This window comes from Onychomys torridus, chromosome 10 (genome assembly GCF_903995425.1).
Source record: "Onychomys torridus chromosome 10, mOncTor1.1, whole genome shotgun sequence".
Taxonomy (NCBI): domain Eukaryota; kingdom Metazoa; phylum Chordata; class Mammalia; order Rodentia; family Cricetidae; genus Onychomys; species Onychomys torridus.
In genome coordinates, this window is record NC_050452.1 from 45,990,029 (window position 1) to 46,012,420 (window position 22,392).

The following is a 22,392-nucleotide window of genomic DNA, read 5'->3' on the forward strand; positions in this document are numbered from 1 at the left end:
CCACCAAGGTAAGGTGACCCTTGTGGTTATATCATATCTTTCTATCTCTCTATCCTTCCCTTCCTCCATCTCTCTTTCCAGGGTCTTGCCATTTATTCCTGAAACTCTTCTGCCTCAGCCCCCCTGAGTCCTGAAATTACAGTGGACAACATTACCCAAGGCATTTGTCAGCTGCTATCATGTTTAATCTCTTAAAAATTATTATTACATTTACTTGGAGGGTGGAGAGCACATACTATGGTGGATATGGATATGGAGGTAGATAGAGGTCGGAGGACAGCTTGAGGGAATCAGCTTTTTCCTTACACCATGTGGCTCTCTGGGATCAAACTCTGGTTGTCAGGCTTGAGGACAAGCACCTTTACCTTTTCATCCATGTCACTGGCTCATCATTTCTGTTCTTGACACTGCGGTCTTTTCTCTATTCTTAAAACCCCTGCTATGTCCTCCTGGATTCTCTGTTTTGGACTCCCCTTTCCCTGTCAAGTATGGTGATATTTTATTTGTGCTGAAATGTGAATTTATTTATATGTTAGTAAATAAAGTTGCCTGGGGGTCAGAGCTAAGAGCAAGTCTTTTAGCAGAAGTCGAGCAGTGGTACCACATGCCCTCAATCCTGATCACATGACAAGCAGAATCTCTGTGTGTTCAAGGACACAGCCAGTTTGGAGACACATGCCTTTAATCTCAATGCCAACCATAGAGACCTGGAGATCTATACAGACAGGCAGTGACGAAGAAGTCATGTGGTTGGGTTTTGAACCAATGAGAAGGCAGAACAGAAAGTCAATAAAAAGACAGGACACAGGAAGAAGGGCTCTTTCTGAGGGGAAGGACGTCAGCGAGGCGTAAGAAGGCGGTCTTGGTCTCAGCTCTTGGCTGCTGCTCGATCTCTGGGCTTTTAACTCTGCATTTGGCTCTGTAAAACACCGTTCAGAATTACATCTACAATCTAGCTCCTGCACTATGCTGTTTTCCCTTTGTCCCGGGGCACTGTCAACCTCTCTCACAGCGTGAGTACAGTGTACACACCATACCTACCTACCTCCCCCCAGCCTGTTGATTCTCCTTTCTCCTTCACGAACCACAGCTTTATGCCTAGTTGCCCCTCCGAGTCGATTAACTCTTCAAGGACTCAGCTCGAGCCTGAGAGCTTCGAGATGAGAACTTTCAGCTAGAGGAGAGCTCACCCAGGGTCCTGCACACAGCTCGACCCCACCACCCCTCACCTGCTGAAATGTAACCAACTGCCTGTGACGAATCTCAAACTCAAACCTCGGTCTCGGGGTGAGGGGGCCCCCAAGATGAAAGTTCTTTTAAGGGCAAGAGCTCTTGGTTGGGCCTAGCACACTCTGCCTGGCACCCAGAGTTCACCCCGTGCTTGATTTAATAAACAACCAAGCCTCACAAGCAGGAGAGAAGCTAAGTAAAAACACTGTGTCTGTGGTTAAAAACTACTTATGTCGTACAGTCACTTAGCGGCGACAGAAGAGGAGATGCCTGTACTGTCTAACTACTTGATCTGTGTCTCTACACATGTACTTAAACAAGTGACCCTGAAGATTCTGATTTACATTAGTTCTGCTGAGAAGTCCGCACTCAGGAATCTTAACTACAAGTAGTTGTTCCTTCCCCGGCGATAAACACATGGAAACTCCCAATGTAATTAGAAAGTTAAAATTCTAAAATTCTTTGGACTACTTTTTTTCCTTTTGTACTTTTTCATTCCTCTATTTCTAGTTTGAAAAGGCAGGGAGGGGTATTAGGTACGTGCTTGTATAAAGCCACAAGGGAAACGGTATCTAACAATTCTTGGCAATTTACATTGAACCATGCTAACATTTTATAAAGTGTATAATTTGCCAGGAACATTGCATCAATTAAAAAAAAAACAGTATATGTTGTCTATAATAAGAAAAACAGCATCACTGATGATTGGTAGATGACGTGTACATTTATACACTCAGTTTAGAGACTGATCAAAAGTGTTGAGGCGAGCCTCGTGAAGAAAACGCCCAAAACACACCATGAGGACATTGACTTACAACATAAAAGCCGAAGAAAACTCAGAAATCTTATCGGACCTAATTTCATCTTCTTTATGAGGTGCACGTGCAAGCTGCAGCTTGTTGACAGAAAACACTGCTTTTTCTTTTCTTCCCTTCATTGTAAAAGTCAGTGACTGACACCTCATTCGTCACGGAAGGTCTGAGGCAATCCGGAACTTGCAGGAAGGAGAAAGGCAAGAGCGGAGTTGAGAAATCCAACTGGTATAAATGATGCTCGTGGGATGAAAATCACTCGGATGTGACATTTATTCTCTTGCATGTACAATCTGTCTCCAGTTGTTGTTTCTTTAAAGTTTTGACTCCCATCAAAGCATGCCATCATAATTAAAATGCAATCTCTGGTTTGAAAGTTAACATCAGGGAGGTAGCACAGAAAGTGGTTCTGAGCCATGCCCGCTGTTAAGGGGATTACCTTCCACCTTGCTTCCTTCCAAGGGGGAGGAGCATGCGTCTGTGAATCTGTGTTAGCTTGTTACATCTGCTTTGAGCCGGTTGTAAAGCGGATGCAAACAGCACAGAGACAAAGAATGGGGCAAGCACAGATGATCGGTGAGTAGGGGTTTGGCTAGATGCAAGAGAAACATCACAGAGACGAAGGACGGGGCAAGCACAGATGATCGGTGAGTAGGGTTTGGCTAGCTTATCATCAAGGCCAAGTTGCAGCCGAGGTTATCTTCCCACTTGAGAGATTTTAAATGTTGGATCAGAATCCCCGCTCTGAAGAAGAGGCCCAGCAATCATGAAAACTCGCCAGGGCTTCCTGGAAGTCCAGTTCCCTGCCCCAGCCCAGACTGCCTCTCCCTGCTCCTTCTCTGAGGCTTCTTAATTCTCTGCCATTCCATAAATAGTACCCAGATGTCTCACTGTATGTGGTCAACTATTGTAAACGTTTGGGGCTACCCATAGACGGAGCCCCTGGGAGAAACTAGATAGTCCACTGGACATACAGATGAGGGCAGCCTAATGCCCAGACAGCAAAATCTCTGGTTAGAAGGTGAGTCGATTCTACTACATGGCCAGCAAAGGCAGGCTTCACCCCTGCCTCGGCCTGCCTACTGAGGAAGTCTGGCTTCCTCCAAACTTTTGTTTCTTTCTTTGGCTAAGAAACGTAGGCGTCATCTTCAGCTCATGCTGGTCACTCCCCCACCCCACCCCCACTTTTCACAACCAAATGGCCGACCAGAGCTAAGCCAAAAATGGTGTCCCCCCATCTAAGTAGACGTTCACTTCAGACTCTTCTCCTGCTGCATACAAGGGGCAATTGCTGTGTGGAGGGGGAGGGGGGTGATGAGAAAGAATAAAAAGATGGGGGTGCTTGAGAGATGGCTCAGTGGTTAAGAGCACTGGCTGCTCTTCCAGAGGACCCAGGTTCAATTCCCAGTGACCACATGGCGGCTCACAACCATCTGTAACTCCAATTCCAGGGGATATGATGCCCACTTCTGGCCTCTCTTGCCACCAGGCACCCAAGTGATACACAGATATACATGTGAGCAAACACCCAGACACTATTTAAATGCCTCTCTATAACCATAGGAAGATCTGATTTAGGGTTGGGGATTTAACTCAGTGGTAGAGCACTTGCCTAACAAGCGCAAGGCTCTGGGTTCGATCCTCAGCTCAAAAAAAAAAAAAAAAAAATCTGATTTTATTGATAGGAGCATATCTCTATAACAATATACACCAATGTTTTAATGTTGGTTTCTCTAGGAGATGAGAATAAAGGGAAGCTTTTTTTTTTTTTTTTTTTTTTTTTTTGCCGGAGCTGAGGACCGAACCCAGGGCCTTGGGCTTGCTAGGCAAGCGCTCTACCACTGAGCTAAATCCCCAACCCCAGGGAAGCTTTTTTGTTTGTTTGTTTTGTTTTAACCCTGGCCAGCCTGGAACACACTATGTAGATCAGACTGGCCTCAAATGGAAAAGATTTGCCTGCCTCTGCCTTCTCAGTACTGGGATTATAGGCTGTGTGCCACCATATCTGGCTTAACAATAAACTTTTACTTTTAACTTATTTTTAACTAATTTTTATAAAAAGTTTACATATATTAGTGTTTTGCCTACATGTATGCCCTGCACCATGTGCATGCCTGGTACCCAATGAGGCCAGAAGAGGGCGTTAGATTCCCCTGAAACTAGAGTTATAGGTGGTTGTGAGCTGCTATGAGGGTGCTTGCTGGGCATCAAACCCAAATCCTCGGAAAAAACAGCAGGTGCTAAGTTTTTTAAAAAATACTTCTGTAATTGCACACACGCACACGCGTGTGCATACACACACACACACACACACACGCACACGCACACGCACACGCACGGAGAGAGGGAGGGAGAGAGGGAGAGACAAACAGACAGACAGACAGAATAAGGAATACATTCAAACCCTCAAGAGTCTGAGAAAGGCAAGGCAGCCCGGACTGAATCCCCTCTCTGGCTGACCTTACTGAGCTAACACACTGATTGTCCCCTCAGTTCTCAGCTGTCCTCTCTTCATCCACAAAAGCCTTTCTTTGCATCAGATCCTGCTCTGGGTACCAAAGTCTGGTGATAAACAAAACAAGCAAGGACCTCCGTCTTTTGGAGCTTAGGCAGGTGAGTAGACAGATAAACAAGGAGCCACAAATCAAATAAGATGGTTCCCATGTATTCCTAGTAATTTTAGGTCATGCATTTCCTAAAATAACAGTCCGACACATTTCTAGACTTAAGAACAGGTCATAGCTTTGAGATGTGACCTTTACAGAGGTCACTAGCACCCTATCATTAGCAAATCAAAGCATCAAAGAAGGGGGCTTGTGGTCTCCTGTGATGAATGAAGAGGTTATTTCCAGAAATACTTGTCAGGTTACGGGTCTAATTCAATGCGAACCAGTGGAGAGAGGCTGTAAGGTACGAATGCATTTTTAAATTGTCTGGTAAAAGATGTGAAAATGGTAAATAAAAAAAAAACAAAAACCAAGGACATTTGATTTTGGTCCGTGTAATCTAACCCTGTATATGCAAAACGTTATTTTCAGCACGGACCCAACACAGTCTTATTGAGATCTCGTGCGTTCTGTTTCTCAAGCTGTGCCTCAGTATCCGCCATGCTTCCACTGACTGGCATCTCATTCCAGAACGGCCACACAGTTCGGTAGCCACATGGTTGCTGTGCTGGAGAAGAGTGAGCGAACTAAACTATAAATAAATCCTTTTACGATACCAGTTAACTTTAGGTTCAACATCCTTGTAAAATCTAATCTTAGGAATGGATTTACTTTCATAAACAATTACCAAACTCAAAGCCTTGACTAAAAATGCAATGGCATGTGTTGAAGAAGAAAACGACTTTGAAAAAAAAAATGTCCAAGCATCTCTCCCAAAGCTTCTGAAGCCCTCAGACTCATTTTTCAAAGTCAAAAAATAAATTATGTAATCAGTCCAGTGTCATGAACAGAAACCTTCCAACAAATACTTCAGAGTTCATCAAGTCTGGGACATTCTTTTTATAGATAAGAAGGATCCTTGCCAACCCCTGCACCTGGCAGCCGACTTCTGTCTGGCTGACAGTCGGTCAACTAATTTTCAGCTGACGTGGACACTACGCTTTTCCCGCAACTGCACAGTACGTCAGAGCTGCCAAGCCACCCCAGAGGAAATTTCGGAGAATGAGTTGGTGTGGAGAGAGAAAAGGCTTCAGAACACACCCAACAAAACCTCCTCAGAACCCTTTCCTGGGCAGCAAAATCAGACACACAAATGAAATTCTGCCATAGTTACAACCCCCGTCGTGGGAAGGATAGCTAAGAATCTCTGAACACCTGTGCCGTGTTCTTCAGAGTCACTGGACTTGGGGACACAATGCTCAGTGTGGCCATCCCCCATCTTCACCCTGGCAAAGGCAGTGACGAGCTGGCAAACAGAACGGCCACACAAGAGGCCCACTGGTGGCCAGACTCTATTGAAAGTCCTGAAAATCACGGTGTGAATGATAAATTGCTACCTTAAAATTTCAAACAGATGGCAAATTTGATTGTTTGTCTTGAGACAGGGTTTCACTATATCTGCCTGACTGACCTGGAACTTGCTATATAGGCCAGGCTGGCCTCAAACTCACAGAGATCTGACAAAGGTGTGCACCACCACACCTGGCCCAGATGGTGAAATTTTAATATAAGTTGATCCTTGGCAAAACGTAAAGTTTTGGGCAGAAGTAAACAACTTTAAATGCTTTTTAAGTAATGTAGCAGCCAAAAGAACCTTGGCTTTCATATGGGGGGGGGGGTTAATGGTTAAGCTCCATTGTTGGCTTATCCGCATTCAGAATCTCCATGGAAACACATCGAACCAGTTACCTATGAAAATACCTATGGAGTTTCCAGTTTAACTGAGGCAGAAAGTCCCTCCCGGGTTGTGGGCAGTACCAACCCATGGGCTAGGATCCGGGACTGAAAATAAACAGGTTACTGAGTAACCGGGAAGACACTATCATTCCTCTCTCTGCTCTTTACTGGGGACCCAATGAGACCAGTTGCTGTACACTCGATGCACCATGCCTTCCCTACCATTAACCTTGGCTGAAACCATGAACCCAAGGAACAACAAGAAAAATGGTAACACAGGGAGATTAAAGGATCAGTCAGGCTAGTTGCCAAAACCAGTTTCGGACCACCCTCTCATTTCAAGCAAGGGAACCCTGTTGGTGTGTGTGTGTGTGTGTGTGTGTGTGTGTGTGTGTGTGTGTGCGCGCGCGCGTGAGCAGGGGTGGGAGGAACGGGGGGGGGGGTGGGAGTGGATGCTGTCAGTCTCGTGGGGCTCCTGAGAAAGATGATGGTATTACAGAGTCTCAAGCAAGGAGACAGTGTCTTTGTTTTTTACTAGAGATTTCAAAAAGAAACGTATTGCTTTTAAGATGATTACAGAAACAAAATTACTATAAGGGAGCTTACACAGTTTACTTTGAGATTTGTGTCACCTCCAAGCAGTGTAGTTTATGGGTTAGGGCCAGGAAGATGGTTCAGTGGGTAAAGAACCTGAGTTCAATCCCTAGAACCCACATAAAGGTGGAGAGAACAAACTCCGTGAGGTTGCCCTACACATCACACTGTATCATGTACATAGAAAGTAAAGCATTTACAGTTACAGAAAGTAATAAATAAGACATTTGAAAAGAACTACAGTTTAGCTGCCATAGACTAGGCAAACATTTTTTCTCACAGGCTAGAAGAAGTATGCAAACACATCTTCCACAGCACCATTTAATCAGGTTACCTTCTCCAAGCACACTTCTGGACATGCTTCTCCCCCACGGTTACCCCAGCTTCATCCTTCTGGCCCTCACCCCACCCCGGCCCACATCAGCTCCCCAAATTTAGCATCTCTTTTAGCAACAGAAAAGGAATACTTCCTCTTTGGGAAAAAAGGTGGTACGAGGCTGCAATGACCAGAGTTTCCTGGCAAGGCTTGCTGTGGGATGTCTCTCTGTACACTGTGAATGTGTGTCACTCTGACTGGTTGATAGATAAAGCTGCATTGGCCTATGGCAAGGCAGCTTACCAGGCAGGTGGGAAATCCAAGCAGATAGAAAGAAGAGGAGGGAGAGATGCCGAGCCACCGCCCAAGGAGAAGCAAGATGTCAACAGACTGGTAATGCCACGGCCACGTTGCAAAATTTAGATGACTAGGAACGGGTTAATTTAAGATGAAAGAGCTAGCTAGCAAGAAGCTTGCCATAAGCTATACAGCTTGTAAATAATATTAAGCCTCTGAGTGATTATTTTGTAAGCGGCTGCGGGACCACTGGGCTGAGCGGAAACATGGGGCCGGGAGGGACCGGGAAGGACCAGAGAGACTATCTGGCTACAAAGGCTGGAACGGGGCAGCCTAGGAACATCCCCACACACCAGTGACACCTGCCCCATCACAGTTAAACACCTATGCTGTGCTCAACTGGACAATAAATCCAGAAGACCAGGGCCAGAAACGATATTTGAAGAGCTGTGTTCCAATGAGATAAAGTAAAAACATTTGGCACTTAGGAAAAAAAATATTCCCACTGTGGTGGTGGAGGGACCACTCAGTGCTTAAGAGCACTTGCTGCTCTTCCTGAGGACCTGAGTTCAGTTCCCTGCACCCAGGAGGGAGGCAGCTCACAACCATCTGTAACTCCATCTCTGAGGGAGCGGATGCCCTCTTCTGGCTTCTGCAGGTATCCACATACATGTGGCATTCACTCTCACAGGCACACAGACACATATGAATAGAAATAACAAAAATGTATCTCGAGGCTGGAGAGATGCTCAGAGGTGAAGAGCACCTACTGCTCTGCCAGAGGACCTGAATTTTGGTTTCCAACGCCTACATCAGGTGGCTCACCCTCATCTGTAACTCCAGGAGATCCAATACCCTCTTCTGGCCTCCATGGACAACTGCACATATTCACAGAGAGACATACATGTATACACTCTCATACTCAGAGAGACGATAGTTTCTAACTAATCAGTGCATGATGGTGCAGGATCATGCTTAAAATATTCATTAAAGGGCTGGAGAGATGGCTCAGAAGTTAAGAGCACTGACAGCTCTTCCAGAGGCCCTGGGTTCAATTCCCAGCAACCACATGGTGGCTCACAACCATCTGTAATGAGATCTGGCGCCCTCTTCTGTATACATAATAAATAAAATAAATCTTAAATTGATTGTTTAAAAAAGTAAAATATTCATTAAAGCACAGATTAAGAAAACAGTGGCTTTCAGTGGCTTTTAATACAAAACCATGTGCAGAATGCCTTGTGTGATTCAGACTTCTCACTGCAGCCAAAACTTAAGAAAGCAACATTTGCTGAGTAGCAGCAGCAGTAAGAAAAGTCACCACAGCTTCTCAATTCTTTTAATTACCTGTCTGAAGTCAGGCTTTCTTCAGCTACTCAATAAACATGACATACCACAAAAGATTGAATGGAGAGGCAGCTAGGAGGAACCTACCTCCTTCTACTAACCCAGGTGTTACAGAGATCTGAAAAGATAAAGCTAGGCCACTATTACTGCTAAATACTTTTCAGAAAATAGAGTTACAATTCATGAAAACGTTCCTTATATTAATGTGTCAGGAGTTCATTGCCTTTATACCTAAATAAATTTTAAAGTCAGCATCTTTACAATGTCTCAGTTTTACTTTCTAATAGAGCAAGTGTTGATAGACATGAATCATATAAACTAATACTCTTTAGGATACTTGGTAACTTTCATTTTGTTTTGTAGAGACAGGATTTCTCTGGCTGTCCTGGAACTCACTCTGTAGACCATGTGTCCTTGAACTCACAGAGATCCACCTGCCTCTGCCTCCCGAGTGCTGGATTAAGGGTGTGCACCACTATACCTGACACGCTGGATAATTTTTTAAAAGGGAACCTTGGCCCTCAAGCAAAAACATTTCAGATGCTATCCTAATGCATTTGGTCATGGAAACTTTCCTCTGTGAAGTGATTCCAGAATGTTCTATGGGACACCCAAGGGAAGGGCTACATATCACAGTGTATCTGTAAAATCAGTCTGTAGAGGCAGGTAGACTGCCTAGTCTCCTTAGATAGTCTGCAGCAGATTAACTCAGATACTGATAAAAGGATTTCCTATTGAGCAGGAGTCCTGTGCCTATGCCCATGGCAGCGATGGCATGTTTGCTTTGGCAGGCACAATCAGGGCTGACCTCATCTGCTTAGAAGAAGCCTTAGTCTGGAGAATTCTTTCACTGAGCAAACGCTACAGAACAGTCAAGAAAAATGCCAGTGCCGGTCTGCACACTCCTACAACAGATAATCCTGTTAGGAGACATCTTGCCAAGGTGTCTCAAGAGCATAATAGATATGTCAGTTAAAATCAGGGCCGCTGTCATTTACTCTTCTATTTCTGACAAGAACAAAATGCCTGACTTAAGCAGCTGTGTTGCAAACAACCCTCTCAAATAAAATGAGCAGGACGGCAGCAATTTGTACTTGGATGACAATTCATGTTGGTAAAAACTGCACGGAGCCAAAAAGATCTTAAGAACGAATTTATATTTCAAAGACGGCTTCTTTAGAACATAGAGAAAGACTCATTCTCTACTTGGAGCAAGACTGAAAGCCTGGGATACAGAATTTTGCTGTAAATCGCTCGCTTCTGTCAGGTGTCCAAACGACTGGCCAGAGCTTGTTCACAGACGGCTAGGGATGATCCCAGGAAAGAGTCAAAACTGTGAGGTGCTGGACAATGTTCTGTGCAAAACCCACCCTGAAAGACAGCTGTTTAACCCTCTCCCCTTCATCCTGAGATCTTCCCAAAGAACAGGAACCCTTAGGTTTATTCATGGAGTTTTGTAAGAGTTAACAAAATCTTGGTCAAGGATGACAAGATCACCTGAGAGCTGGAGACGCCATCTCCATACACCTACTCTCTTTTCACCAAACCCGTGGAAGGACATCACCACTTCATCCGCTTCCATAAAACCTTCTTGAGTACAGAGGCCAGTGACATGGCTCAGTGGGTAAAGGGGCCTGTGGCCAAGCCTGGTGACCTGAATTCGATCCCCAGGACCCACAGGTAAAAAGAGAGGCTATGACTAAAAGATTTCCTCTCACCTCCACACACACTCCATGGCATGTACACCTCCCCCATCACAAGCACACAAAATGAATAAATAAATAAATACAAAGTTAAAGCTCTCTTGATTACTTCTCATGGCCATAATGCTTATTACTTATTATTATATTTTCTTTCTTTTATTGGCAGTGCTAGTTATGGAAGCCAGGTATGTATGTCTGCTAGGTAACTGCTTATAACCTCAAGCAGCATACTCAGTTTTGGGTCCCAGTCTATCTCACCTAAACCTCCCAGCAACTGCATGAGATGGTTACCACAATCATCCCCATTCTACAGACAAGCAAGCACACTTGGTTGCCTAAGGTCACTCATTTCTATGTAACAGAGACAGGATTGGAATCCAGAAGCGAGTCTCTCTGAACTTTCAAGTATGAATCTGTGGAACATATCTGAGATGCAGGCGTGGTTAACACTACATGATTTATAGTACTCAGGCACTTGAGTAGGATGGTGGCTTTTAGCTCCACACATCAGCTTTACTTCAAAAAAAAAAAAAAACCTCTTCCCTCCACTCAGGGCACGTGTTAGCCTTCTTTCTGCCTGTTCTTCACGCTCTTGACATGCACCGCTCAACCTAATCCCTCCTGACACATCCGCCAGCCCCCTTGCTTCTGCTAATGACCTCTGAGACCCAGGCCAGAGTGGCAACCACTGAACCAGTGAGCTAAAGGGACAAACACAAGTGAGTGTCCACAAATCCGCTGCTGTCCCTCGACATTTTCGGGAAAGTTGCTCCAGGATCCCACAGACACCAGCCCCCGCAGATGCTCTCATCTCTTATACAGATGTCAGTTTGCAAACTACAAACTCCTAAATCCCTCAAATAACCTCTAGATTGCCCATAATACCTGACACAATGTCAGTGCTCTGTGAATTGCCACACTCCACTGTCCAGAGAGTAAGGACAAGGGAAAGTGTGTTTGTACATGTTCGGCATGAATTCAATTTTTTTTTTTTTTTTTTTGGCAAATAATTTCTATCTGCTGTTAGCTGAACCCGCTGACATGGACCCTCGAGCTATGGAGGGCCAAGTTACACTTGGCAACAAGAACGTTAATTTCCAAATGATATTTTTACACCCCGGGGAGTATGCAAAAGGACCAAGTAGGAAGCAGTAGAGAATGTTGTCATTCCTATTCACATTTTAAACTTGAAATTATGAGCACAACACAGCTGATCGTGAGGGAGCATTCCTGTAACCCCAGCACGTGGAAGGAGGAAGCAGAAAGATGAGCAGTTCAAGATCAACCTCAGCCACATAGAGGGTTTGAGTTTGAGACCAGCTTGAGCTCCGTGAAACCTGCCTTTAAAACAAGAAAAGAAGCTGGGCAGTGGTGGCACATGCCTGTAGTTGGAGTTTTCCTGCCTGGCCCAGTCAGGACAAATCTCTCTTACCCGCCAGTCCCACAGTCACTCAGACCCAACCAAGAAAGCACACAGAAACTTACATTGTTTACAAACTGTATGGCCGTGGCAGGCTGCTTGTTATCTACTTCTTCTATCTTAAATTAACCCATTTCTGTTAGTCTATACTTTGCCACATGGCTTGTGGCTTACCAGTGTCTTTACATGTTGCTTTTCATGGCGGCCGCTGGTGGTGTCTCTCCCCAGCCTTCTACTTCCCAGAATTCTCTTCTCTCTTGTCCTGCCTATACTTCCTGCCTGGCCACTGGCCAATCAGAACTTTATTTACACAGAGCGATATCCACAGCACATGCCTTTAATCCCAGCAATCGGGAGGTAGAGGCAGACAGATCTCCAAGTTCAAGGCCAGCCTGGGCTACACAGAATGAGTTCCAGGAAAGGCACAAAGCTACACAGAGAAACCTTGTCTCATAAAACCAAACAAACCAAACAAACAAAAACAACTACATTTCCCCCCATGAGTCCAGCTGAGAGAGTGGCTTTATAGATTTTCATTTGAAGTGCACGGACATTCATGAAACGGACAAGCGACTCGAAGGAAGTCCTGCTGAGAACTAGGAAGAATGTTGGTAACAGAGACAGCCAGGCAAACAGCAGAGTTTTGGCCACACCTCATACATTCCGCTCAGACACATCATAATACCAGGGTGATCAGACTGACCGGAAGTTGGCAAAAAGAAAAAAAGACAAAAGAACCCTGATAGTATCAAAACTTAGATTCACTGCTCCTGTTCTTATCAACAACCTTTGTAAGAGTAAAGGTTATCTCTTGCCTTGGGAAACTGGCTAAAAGTATTTCATATGGTTGATAAATAACTATATTTTTCTTAATGGCATCAAAGAATGTGACCTAGAACTTTGCTCCTCATAACACAGTTTGCAATGGAATAGCCTGGCCTTCACTGGCCACTTACAGGAAACGCAGTCTGGGGGACCACCGAACACCGAGCCATGGTTTCTTTGACTTGAACCCATCACCCATGGCTCACATGCACACTGTAACTCAAAAGGCACTGGAGATTCAAAAACCACGCCATAAACAACGCGAGTCCCGAAGCTCATCATTTTAAATATGTATTTAAACAACCTTCAACAAACACTATAAACTCCCCATAAATCCCAAATTCTGTCAAACTGTACAATGGCAGCGTCTTCTCATTATACTATACTCAAAACAAACATCCGGATCCCAGCATCATCCCAGCAGCCACCCTTGCCTTATGTTCCAATCCCCACCTCAACTTACTTTAGTTTGATCGTCTGCTTTAAACACATAGCAGAGGCTCTGCCTGGGGGCAGCATCCTCCTTAATGAGACAGGCAAAGTAACTTGGGTCTTGACTGTTGTGAATCAGTTTGTGAGCATGCTGAGGTTTGCACTCGAAGATGCTGGAACAGATTAGTGGGTCCCACTGTTGGCTTTTCTTCAGGTCAGGTTCACATCTCAGTCCAGAGGGCGAAACCCACAGCCGGACTTGCTTGATCCCAGGCTCCTTTTTGGAGCACTGGCCGCTGAGTCTTCGTACCTCGGCCACCACCCACGGAAGCATGGGCATAGTGGTGAGAGAATGCACGGGTAAGGAGCCCACCAGCTGCAAGCCGAAGTCCACGGAGACCTCATTAGGGAACGGATGCTTCCTTGCTGTGAACGTGATTGCGTCCATCCTGGGAAAGGTCTGGAGAGCCAGGAAATCGTGATCCTGTTTTCCTAGTTTAAATGGAGTGGTCTATTTCCCATGCTTCTGAAAGCAGAATCCTGGGGGAGAAAAACAGAACTTCATCAAGTCACAGCAATAGCTACTTGCAGAGTTATTACCCCAGCATTTAACAGTCCGATACTTAAATGTAAGGAGAAATGGGCATCTGTTCAAATAAACTCTACCTAGAATGAGATTTCCCGAAATTGTATTACACATAAAACCTAGAAATGATGAAACTGTTACACTCACTGTGGGACACACAGACCCTACTGGGAATCTGTCGGAGAATAGGAGCCTCGGAGTGTCAGAAAAAGGGGGGGGGGGGGGAAGCAGGGGGGGGGGGGGGGGTTGGAGAGATGGCTCAAGGTTAGGAGAACTTGCAGAAGATGGGGGTTCAGTTCCCAGCATCCACATGTGGGTGTACAGCCATCTGTAATTCCAGTTCTAGGGGATCTGATGTCTTTTCCTGACCTTTGTGAGTACTAAGCATACAGCATGGTGCACAGATAGACATGCAAGCAAAATATCCACACATAACATAAAATGAATCAATCCAATGTAATATAGATGTGTGTGTGTACAAACACACACACACACACACACACACACACACACACACACACACACACACGAGCACTAGAGAAAATGAGACAACTCTGACAGCTCCACATTCTGTTGGATTACTTAAAAATTATTTCAGGGCATTTCTCTAAGATAATACAATTCAAAAGAAGTAATCCCCCCACCTCCCTCAAAGGCATATTGTGAGGGAAAAAAAATATAAATCAACCCATTTCTTTTCATAGTTTACTCAACCAGACCCATTTCAGACAGTTGACCTAATCACCTATGATACCATCAAATTCACTTTTTAAACAAAACCCGGAATCTCACTCATTCTAGGCTTCTCCTACTACTAAGCTACAGCCCCAGGGCATAGTCAAATCTTATTTCACTCAACTATATTTTTTGTAGCAGCACTAGAAGTTTTTGTTTGTTTTTAGTATGATTGTTCTGCCTGCATGCATGTATATGTACCATGTTGACTGCCTGGTGCCCAAGGAGGTCAGAAGCGGGCACTGGATCCCCTGAAACTGGAGTTACAAATGGTTGTGAGCCTCCATGGAGGTGCTTGGAACCAAACCAACATTTCTCTGTGTAGCCCTGGCTGTCCTGGAACTCGCTCTGTAGACCAGGCTGGCTTCGAATGCACAGAGAGATCCGCCTGCTTCTGCCTCCAGAGTGCTGGGATTAAAGGTGTGCGCCACCACCGCCTGGAACCTTTGCTGTATCTTGAAGGTCATCCGGGAGGATGACAAAACACTTTTGTGCAAGCTCAGCTGCCCCAATAGCATCTCAAACTCTACTCACCTCCACCCCATCCAGCCTCCAGCCTCCACGCCTCCCTCTAGATAACTGAGACAAGGAGAAACTCCATGAGGGGAGGGACTGGACCTGTCTTCTTTGCTGACACCAGGTCTGACACAGAGTAGGGCCTCGAGGGCATCCCAAAGAATGAGAGAATCATCTCCTACCCTAAAAAGGAGGCTGATGAGGGCAGAGAAGGATATCTATCTGTCCTGGGCTTTGAACCTCCCTCAGCCCCACATCTTCCTTTTTATTCTTCACACACAAATTTCTCCCAGACTTCTCCCTCTTGCTGCCTCTCTCTCTCCCTGTTGCCCATCCATTTCTGCTTGGGAGAGCTCATCTGCACTGCAGAGTCACTGAAGTGACAGGCGGTAAAGCCACCCGGGTCTTCCAGCTTGTGAAATCCCAAGACAGCAAAGTGGCCCGTCCACTGCCTCACACCTTTGGATTTTCCAGGCAGGCCACACCTCCCTTCTTCCTTTTCTTTTTGAATTATCATATGTACGTGTCCACACATGTTTGCATGTGTCGGGGGACGTAGGTGGGTAGAAGTGTACACGGAGGACAGAGGTTGAGGTTGGGAATCATCCCCCCAGCCCTGTTCCAGCTCACTCATTTAGGCAGGCCTCTCAATCAAGCCCAGAGCTTCCTGCTACGTTTCCACAGCCAGCTTGCTCTGAGGATGCCCCATCTCTGCCTCCCTAGGCTGTAGTCCCAGCCAGCATGTCTGAGGGTTCTGCTAACCGTAACTCTGGTCCTCACACTTGCATGGCTTACCTGTCCCATCTCCCCAGCCTTTGCATACTTCCCTTCTTGAGACCCTGCTGACTCCTATCTTACCTGCCAGGTGCTTGTTTTCAGGTTATTTGAAAGCCCTCCCAACTTCTGTTTGGCCCCATTCCCTCCCCTTATTCCACCTGCTTTTTCTTTGGTCACTGCAGGGGGTAGCTGTTCCAGCTTTGACCTGGAAGTACTACTCCCATGGAGGCTTCAGTAACTGTCACGCCTACAAGGCTGGGCGAGACAGGAGCCCTTAAGACCCAAGATCCGGATGTCCTGGCTCTCTTGGTTCCTGGATCTGGACACTGGAAGTAGACCGAGCAGAGTTCTCCAGAGAACACCGCCTGAATGCACCACACCTTTCCCGGACCCTGTAACCTATCCCTTCATTTGTAAGTTACCCCACAAAATAAACCTCCCTTTTAACTACGTGGAGTTGGCCTTAATACTACAACTAATAGGTCACTATTATCTTTTAGTGCCAACAAATACAGTCAAACACTCATATTACTGTGAACACGACCCACTCTACATGTGTTGTCTAGAGGAGACTTATGAACCAGGAGACCAAGTCCTTGAAGAGCTGGTCACAAAGTGACACGGAAGAGTTTGCTTCTGGCCCTGAAGCCCATCTTGTCTCTTGACTAGTACGCCCCCCTCCCAAATGAGACGATCACATACACTAGTAACTCCCAAGTATTTTTCTCCCAGACAATCTCCTTTCTGAGTTCCAGATGAGCCATTCACATTTCTGTATCGTCTCCGCTGAGAAGCTCCTCAGCCTGCATTCAGTCTCATCTCTCTCCTTCTCAAAACTTCTCCTCCTGCATCGCAGCAAACAGCATCACTGTTCATTCTGTGTTGTTCGCCGCTTTCCATTCCTAGAGCAGACGCCTGAGACAATCCACTTAGAAAGAAAGGGTTTGCTTGGGTGTCTCCGACTGTAGTCCTTCCTGTTCTGATGGGCTGTGTTGTTGCTTTCAGGTGAGAGGACACTGTGGTAGGAAGGTGTGGTACAGCTACACCACTTAATTCACACACACAAAAGAGAGGTTGAAGAAGGGCCTGGGGTCCCTCCTTCTTCCAGGGCACAGTCTTAAACGACTTGAAGACTTCCCGGAAGGCCCACCTCTTAAAGGTTCCATTCTGTCCCAGTGGCGGCTTCCTAAGGACCAAGCTTTTGCCACGTGGATGCACATGACAGCACTGGCCAGGCCACTGGGATGCCTCCCTCATCCCATCGGTCCTGACTCTACCATATAAATACAGCTGACCTTTCCACCCCTAGAGAACTCTCCCTCCAGAATCTACCAGTCATCACACACCATGAGCTCTACACACGAACACTCTCTTGGAATCCTCACCCTTATATTCCCCCTAATGTCCACTACACCGTTTGGCTTTTAAGACAGAGAACCAGTCACAGTCCCCATCTCAGATGTGGTTTCTCGTGGCCTGCTGCCACAGCGCATGCGGTCCCGAGCCCCTCCTTCCACCATCAGACTATGCACTGACCGTGAGGGGCCAGAGAGTTTTCCTTACTCAAAGCTGACACAGTTAAGCTGCTGAGAGGAGAAACGAGATTCTCGCATGGGAGGTAAAGGACCAACAACAATGATCGGAGTCAGCACCGATGCCAGTTTCCCGTCTTCCACAGGCAGGATGCAGCAAAAGAATCCAGGCTGAGGGAAGCTGACTGCACTCTGGGGAGGAACGAATCCACCTGGCACCAGAGGAAGTCACTATTTCTCTCCACTATAGCTGTGTAAGCAGAAACGTGATGGGGAGTGTAGTTCAGAATAAAGGCATGACCCTGCTCACGAGATGTGTAGAAATGCTCATCTCTCGATGAGCCCCATGCTCGTCCTTTGAGTCCAGCCGAAATATTAAATCACTGTGTGTGCAACCATGGCCTCTTTACTCCTAGGTAAGTCAGAGGCACCGGCAGCATGCCATGCCCTTCCGTGACTGCACTGCGAGCCTCGTCTTCGTTGTCACGTTTATTTTAAGAGTCTGAATGGGCACTCTTCAACAGATTGCAAGCTTCATAAACTATTAAGGTTTGGGGTTAGAAAAATCAGTATTCAAAGTTTAAACCTTTTCTAAGATAGGAATGAAGTCTGTTCTTTATTCTGTTTGCCCATTATATATACATATACATGCATATATTCTGAAAGTAAAATTTTAGAATCTGAACATAGCTTAGAGCTACTTTTTAAGATTCATTTTTATTAGTTTTAACTGTGTGTATGTGTGTGGGTATGTGCACGTGAATGCAGAGGCCCTAGGAGACCACAGGCATCAGATCTCTCTAGAGTGACAGGCGGTTGTGAGCCACCCAATGTGGAAGCTGGGAACGGAACTCTAATCTTCTTAAAGGTGCCTTCCTAACTGAGGGACCTCCCAAGCTCCAGCACAATGTTTTGTGTTGACTTTTTTTCTTTTTCTTTTAGTTATTTGTTTATTTAACTGTTGGGTTTGTTTGGTTGTTGTTGTTGTTGTTTTTTGTTGTTTGTTGTTTTTTTGTTTTGTTTTGTTTTTTTGGTTTTTCGAGACAGGGTTTCTCTGTGTAGCTTTGTGCCTGTCCTGGAACTCGCTTTGGAGACCAGGCTGGCCTCGAACTCACAGAGATCCCCCTGGCTCTGCCTCCCGAGTGCTGGGATTAAAGGCACGCACCACCATGCCTGGCCTTTCTTTTCATTTTAAACACTGAAACATTCAACAGTAAAGCAATACATCATTATTAAGATTTATTTATTATGTATACAGTGTTCTGCCTGCATGTATGCCCGCACACCAGAAGAAGGCACCAGATCTCAGTACAGATGGTTGTGAACCACACATTGTGGTGCCTGGGAATGAACCTCTGGAAGAGCAGCCAGTGCTCTTAACCTCTAAGCCATCTGTCTAGCTCCCCAAGCAATACATGATTTAGTTCTTGAGTATGCTTTAAGAGAAAATGGGAGTCTCCCTCTTCCTCCAGTGTACAGCCACTTCCGCTAGTGTACCGCCACTTGTGGTGACGAAAGCCTTGAAGTTCATATAACCCAATAATAATATTCCCTCCCCCTTCATGGGTGAAGTGGCATTAGAAGCCTGGCTTGACATCCTGTAACTGAACCTGCTTTAAGTTCTAACCGTTGACAGCTGCTAATCCCAAGACATGTTTAACCAAACTCCAGAATTAGCACAAAGGACCGACCTGAGACCTATCAATTATTTTAGGTAACGCACTTATAAATCAGGTGGCAACAGGTGTGACCAAATCGCTCTCTGCTCTCTTGTCATTTCAATCCCTTGGTGGTCAGTCATGGAATTAGTACTGCCATCTTGTTGGCATAAGGATTTGAAGGCTTCAAGAGTTTCACTCTCCAGCCTGCGGTGGGGCACTCTAGTGTGTCTGTAAAAGCAGGCAGGCTGCCTTATAATGCTGAGGAAAAGAATCAAACCAAATGACGCGCAACATTAGACATCATTGTTTCTGAGTAATTCAGATTATTCTAGCATGACTGCTCTGGTTTAGATGTGAACTGGCCCAAGTGTATTTTTTCCCTCTTTATTTCTTTTGGCTCTTCGCTCTCTGGGGGCCTGCTACCCAGGTCCCAGATAAATCATCCACAGAGGCGTATTATTATTTATAAATGCCTGGCCTTAGCTTGGCTTGTTTCTAGCCAGCTTTCCTTAAATTATCCTGTCTACTTTTTGCTTCTGGGTGTTTTCCTTTTCTTACTTCTGAATATTTTACTTTCATTTTTACTCCGTGGCTGGCTGGGTGGCAGGGTGGTTGCATGGCTGGCTGGGTGGTTGCATGGATGGCCCTTGTGTCCTCCTCTCCTTGTTCTCTTGCTGCTTCTTTTGCTCCCTGATTCTTCTTTTTTTCCCTTTATATATTCTCTCTGCCTGCCAGCCCCGCCTATCCTTTCTCCTGCCTCACTATTGGCCGTTCAGCTCTTTATTAGACCAATCAGATGTTTCAGACAGGCCCATTAACACAGCTTCACAGAGTTAAACAAATATAACATAAAAGAACACAACACATCTTTGCATCATTAAACAAATGTTCCCCAGCATAAACAAATGTAACACACCTTAAAACAATATTCCACAACACCCAGGGGCTCCTGTTCTGAGCACTTGGTCCCCAGCAGGAGGATGCTGTTTTTGGAGGTTGTGTGACCTTTGGGATGTGTGGCCTAGCTAGCAGAAGCGGGATGGCTGCTGTGGAAAGGGCACTAAAGCTAGATCCACGTCTGGTTTCAGGCCATGCTCTCTTCTTGCCAATCCGCCAAAGATAGATAGATAGATAGATAGATAGATAGATAGATAGAGAAAGAGAGAGGGGGGTGGTTCTTGGTTTTTCGAGACAGGGTTTCTCTGTGTAGCTTTGCACCTTTCCTGGATCTCACTCTGTAGCCCAGGCTGGCCTCAAACTCACAGAGATCCACCTGCCTCTGCCTCCGGAGTGCTGGGATTAAAGGCGTGTGCCACAACTACCTGGCTCTGCCAAAGATATTAGCAGCCTCACCACACTTCCAGCAGCACAGGCTGGCCCCTCTCCTCCCATCAATCCCAGCAGCACAGGCCGGCCCCTCTCCTCCCATCAATCCCAGCAGCACAGGCCGGCCCCTCTCCTCCCATCAATCCCAGCAGCACAGGCCGGCCCCTCGCCTCCCATCAATCCCAGCAGCACAGGCTGACCCATGCCGGTATTTCTGGAAATCATGATCCAGAATGAACTCTTCCCCCCTTCAACTGTTTCTGTTTGGTATTTTGTCAAAGCCACAAGAAATGTAACTAACGCAATGAGATTCGGGGTAACTTAGACTAGGTAAATAATCATATTTTTCAGTCAAATGTATCATGAAATATTAAAATGAAATTATTATAAATGAAATCTTCCATATTAGCAAATCACTGCACTGTTTTCAGAGCTATCCCAAGTCACATCATTTCCAGGAGAGAACGTTTTGCATTTTAGACTCCAATGAGAACCGCCTATTTTGAGGTCTTTTCTGTCTTGTACCCAAGCAGTAAAAATCATGCCCTGTTATTCCAGTGGGGTTCTGCCTAGGCTCTTGTTAGTAAAGCCACATGTATACAAGCCTGACCCTCTAGGATGACCTTTAAACACAGCAGTGACCCAAACACAAGAACTCGCTTTCCTTCCCTAGAGATCCACTACCCCTGCAAGCATGCACTTAGCATCATGAAACTTTAAAAGGAGCCAGGTCCCTTTTAAGCCATTTAGAAATTCCCCTCATAAATGAAACAAAGTGACTAGTTCTGGAGAAGCGGCTTGTCTAAATTTAGTGACAGATTTGGGACAGTCCAAGTCCCTGACGCCCATTCACAAGCTGGAAAGGACCTCAGTTTCCCCATGGGAACACTTTCAAGGGTGAGATTTTGAAAAAGCAAGCGACTTGACTTCTCCAAAGCTCAAGTTTATTCTTATATAGGAGAATAAAGTAAGATCATCTCCGAGTTTCTTCTGTTTCTAAAATCTGGTGAATGCGATTTCCATAATGCAGAATACCAAATGTCCCCCACATTGTGTGAGGCTACAAAGCTGCTTCCATCTTCAATTTAAGAACAAAAAAACGTGGAGGTGGGTGGGGAGCGCATGAAGGCTAAGAACGAGAGAAGCCGGGCAGAGGTTCACAGGCTGGGTAGGGGGAACCCTCTCTCTTCCTAGCTCCTTATCATCCCATCCCACGAGACCACAGAGGGTGGAATAACTTCTCCAATAGCTAGCCTAGGCAGTTTCAGCTCTAACCTGCTCAAATGCTGTCAGAAGGGCACTGGGGCGCGATATGGGTTGAGTGAGTGCCCTAGGGTCATGTTCTGGAAGCCTGGCATGCAATGTGACAGTATTCAAAAGGGATGTAGGGCCTTTAAGAGGTAGGGTCTGGTAGCAGGGGATTGAATCATGGGCGCTCTCATGGAGAGAGCAATATTCCTCTGGTGTGGTGGGTTATTTCTGCAAGAATATATTAGTTCTCACAAAATGGGATTGTTACAAAGGAGTCAGTCCCATCCCTCTTCGCCTATAACCTCTAACTCACACACATACCCTTCCTTGCCTTGTGACGCTATCCACCATGTTGTATCACAGTGGTCAGGGTGCTCTTACCACAGTGTGTCTGTTCCTGGGCATCGCCCTAGTTTGGTTTCTGTTGCTATGACAAAACACTGACCAAAAGCAACTTAAGAGGAGGAAGGTTTATTTGGCTTACACTTCAACATCACAGTCCATCACTGAGGGAAGCCAGGGCAAGAGCTTAAAGATGGGAACTTGGGGGCAGGAACTGAATCAAAGACCACGGAGGAATACTGCTTAGTGGCCTGCACTCCACGGCCTGCTCAGCTTGCTTTGCTGCGGAACACAGAACCACCTGCCCAGGGGCAGCCCCACCCACAGAGGGCTGGGCCCTCCCACAT

At 45.8% G+C, this 22,392-nt stretch overlaps 1 protein-coding gene across 4 annotated transcripts in view; it reads right to left on the reverse strand.

Moving 5' to 3' along the window:
- Positions 1 to 22,392, reverse strand: part of Tbc1d1 (TBC1 domain family member 1) — a 204,012-nt gene that overhangs the window by 175,562 nt on the left and 6,058 nt on the right. For all 4 annotated transcript variants that reach the window (XM_036200570.1, XM_036200567.1, XM_036200568.1 and 1 more), the window contains exon 2: positions 13,351 to 13,859. In XM_036200570.1, the coding sequence (XP_036056463.1) occupies positions 13,351 to 13,767 (417 nt within the window). In that variant the 5' untranslated portion in view covers positions 13,768 to 13,859. The remainder of the gene's footprint in view (positions 1 to 13,350; positions 13,860 to 22,392) is intronic.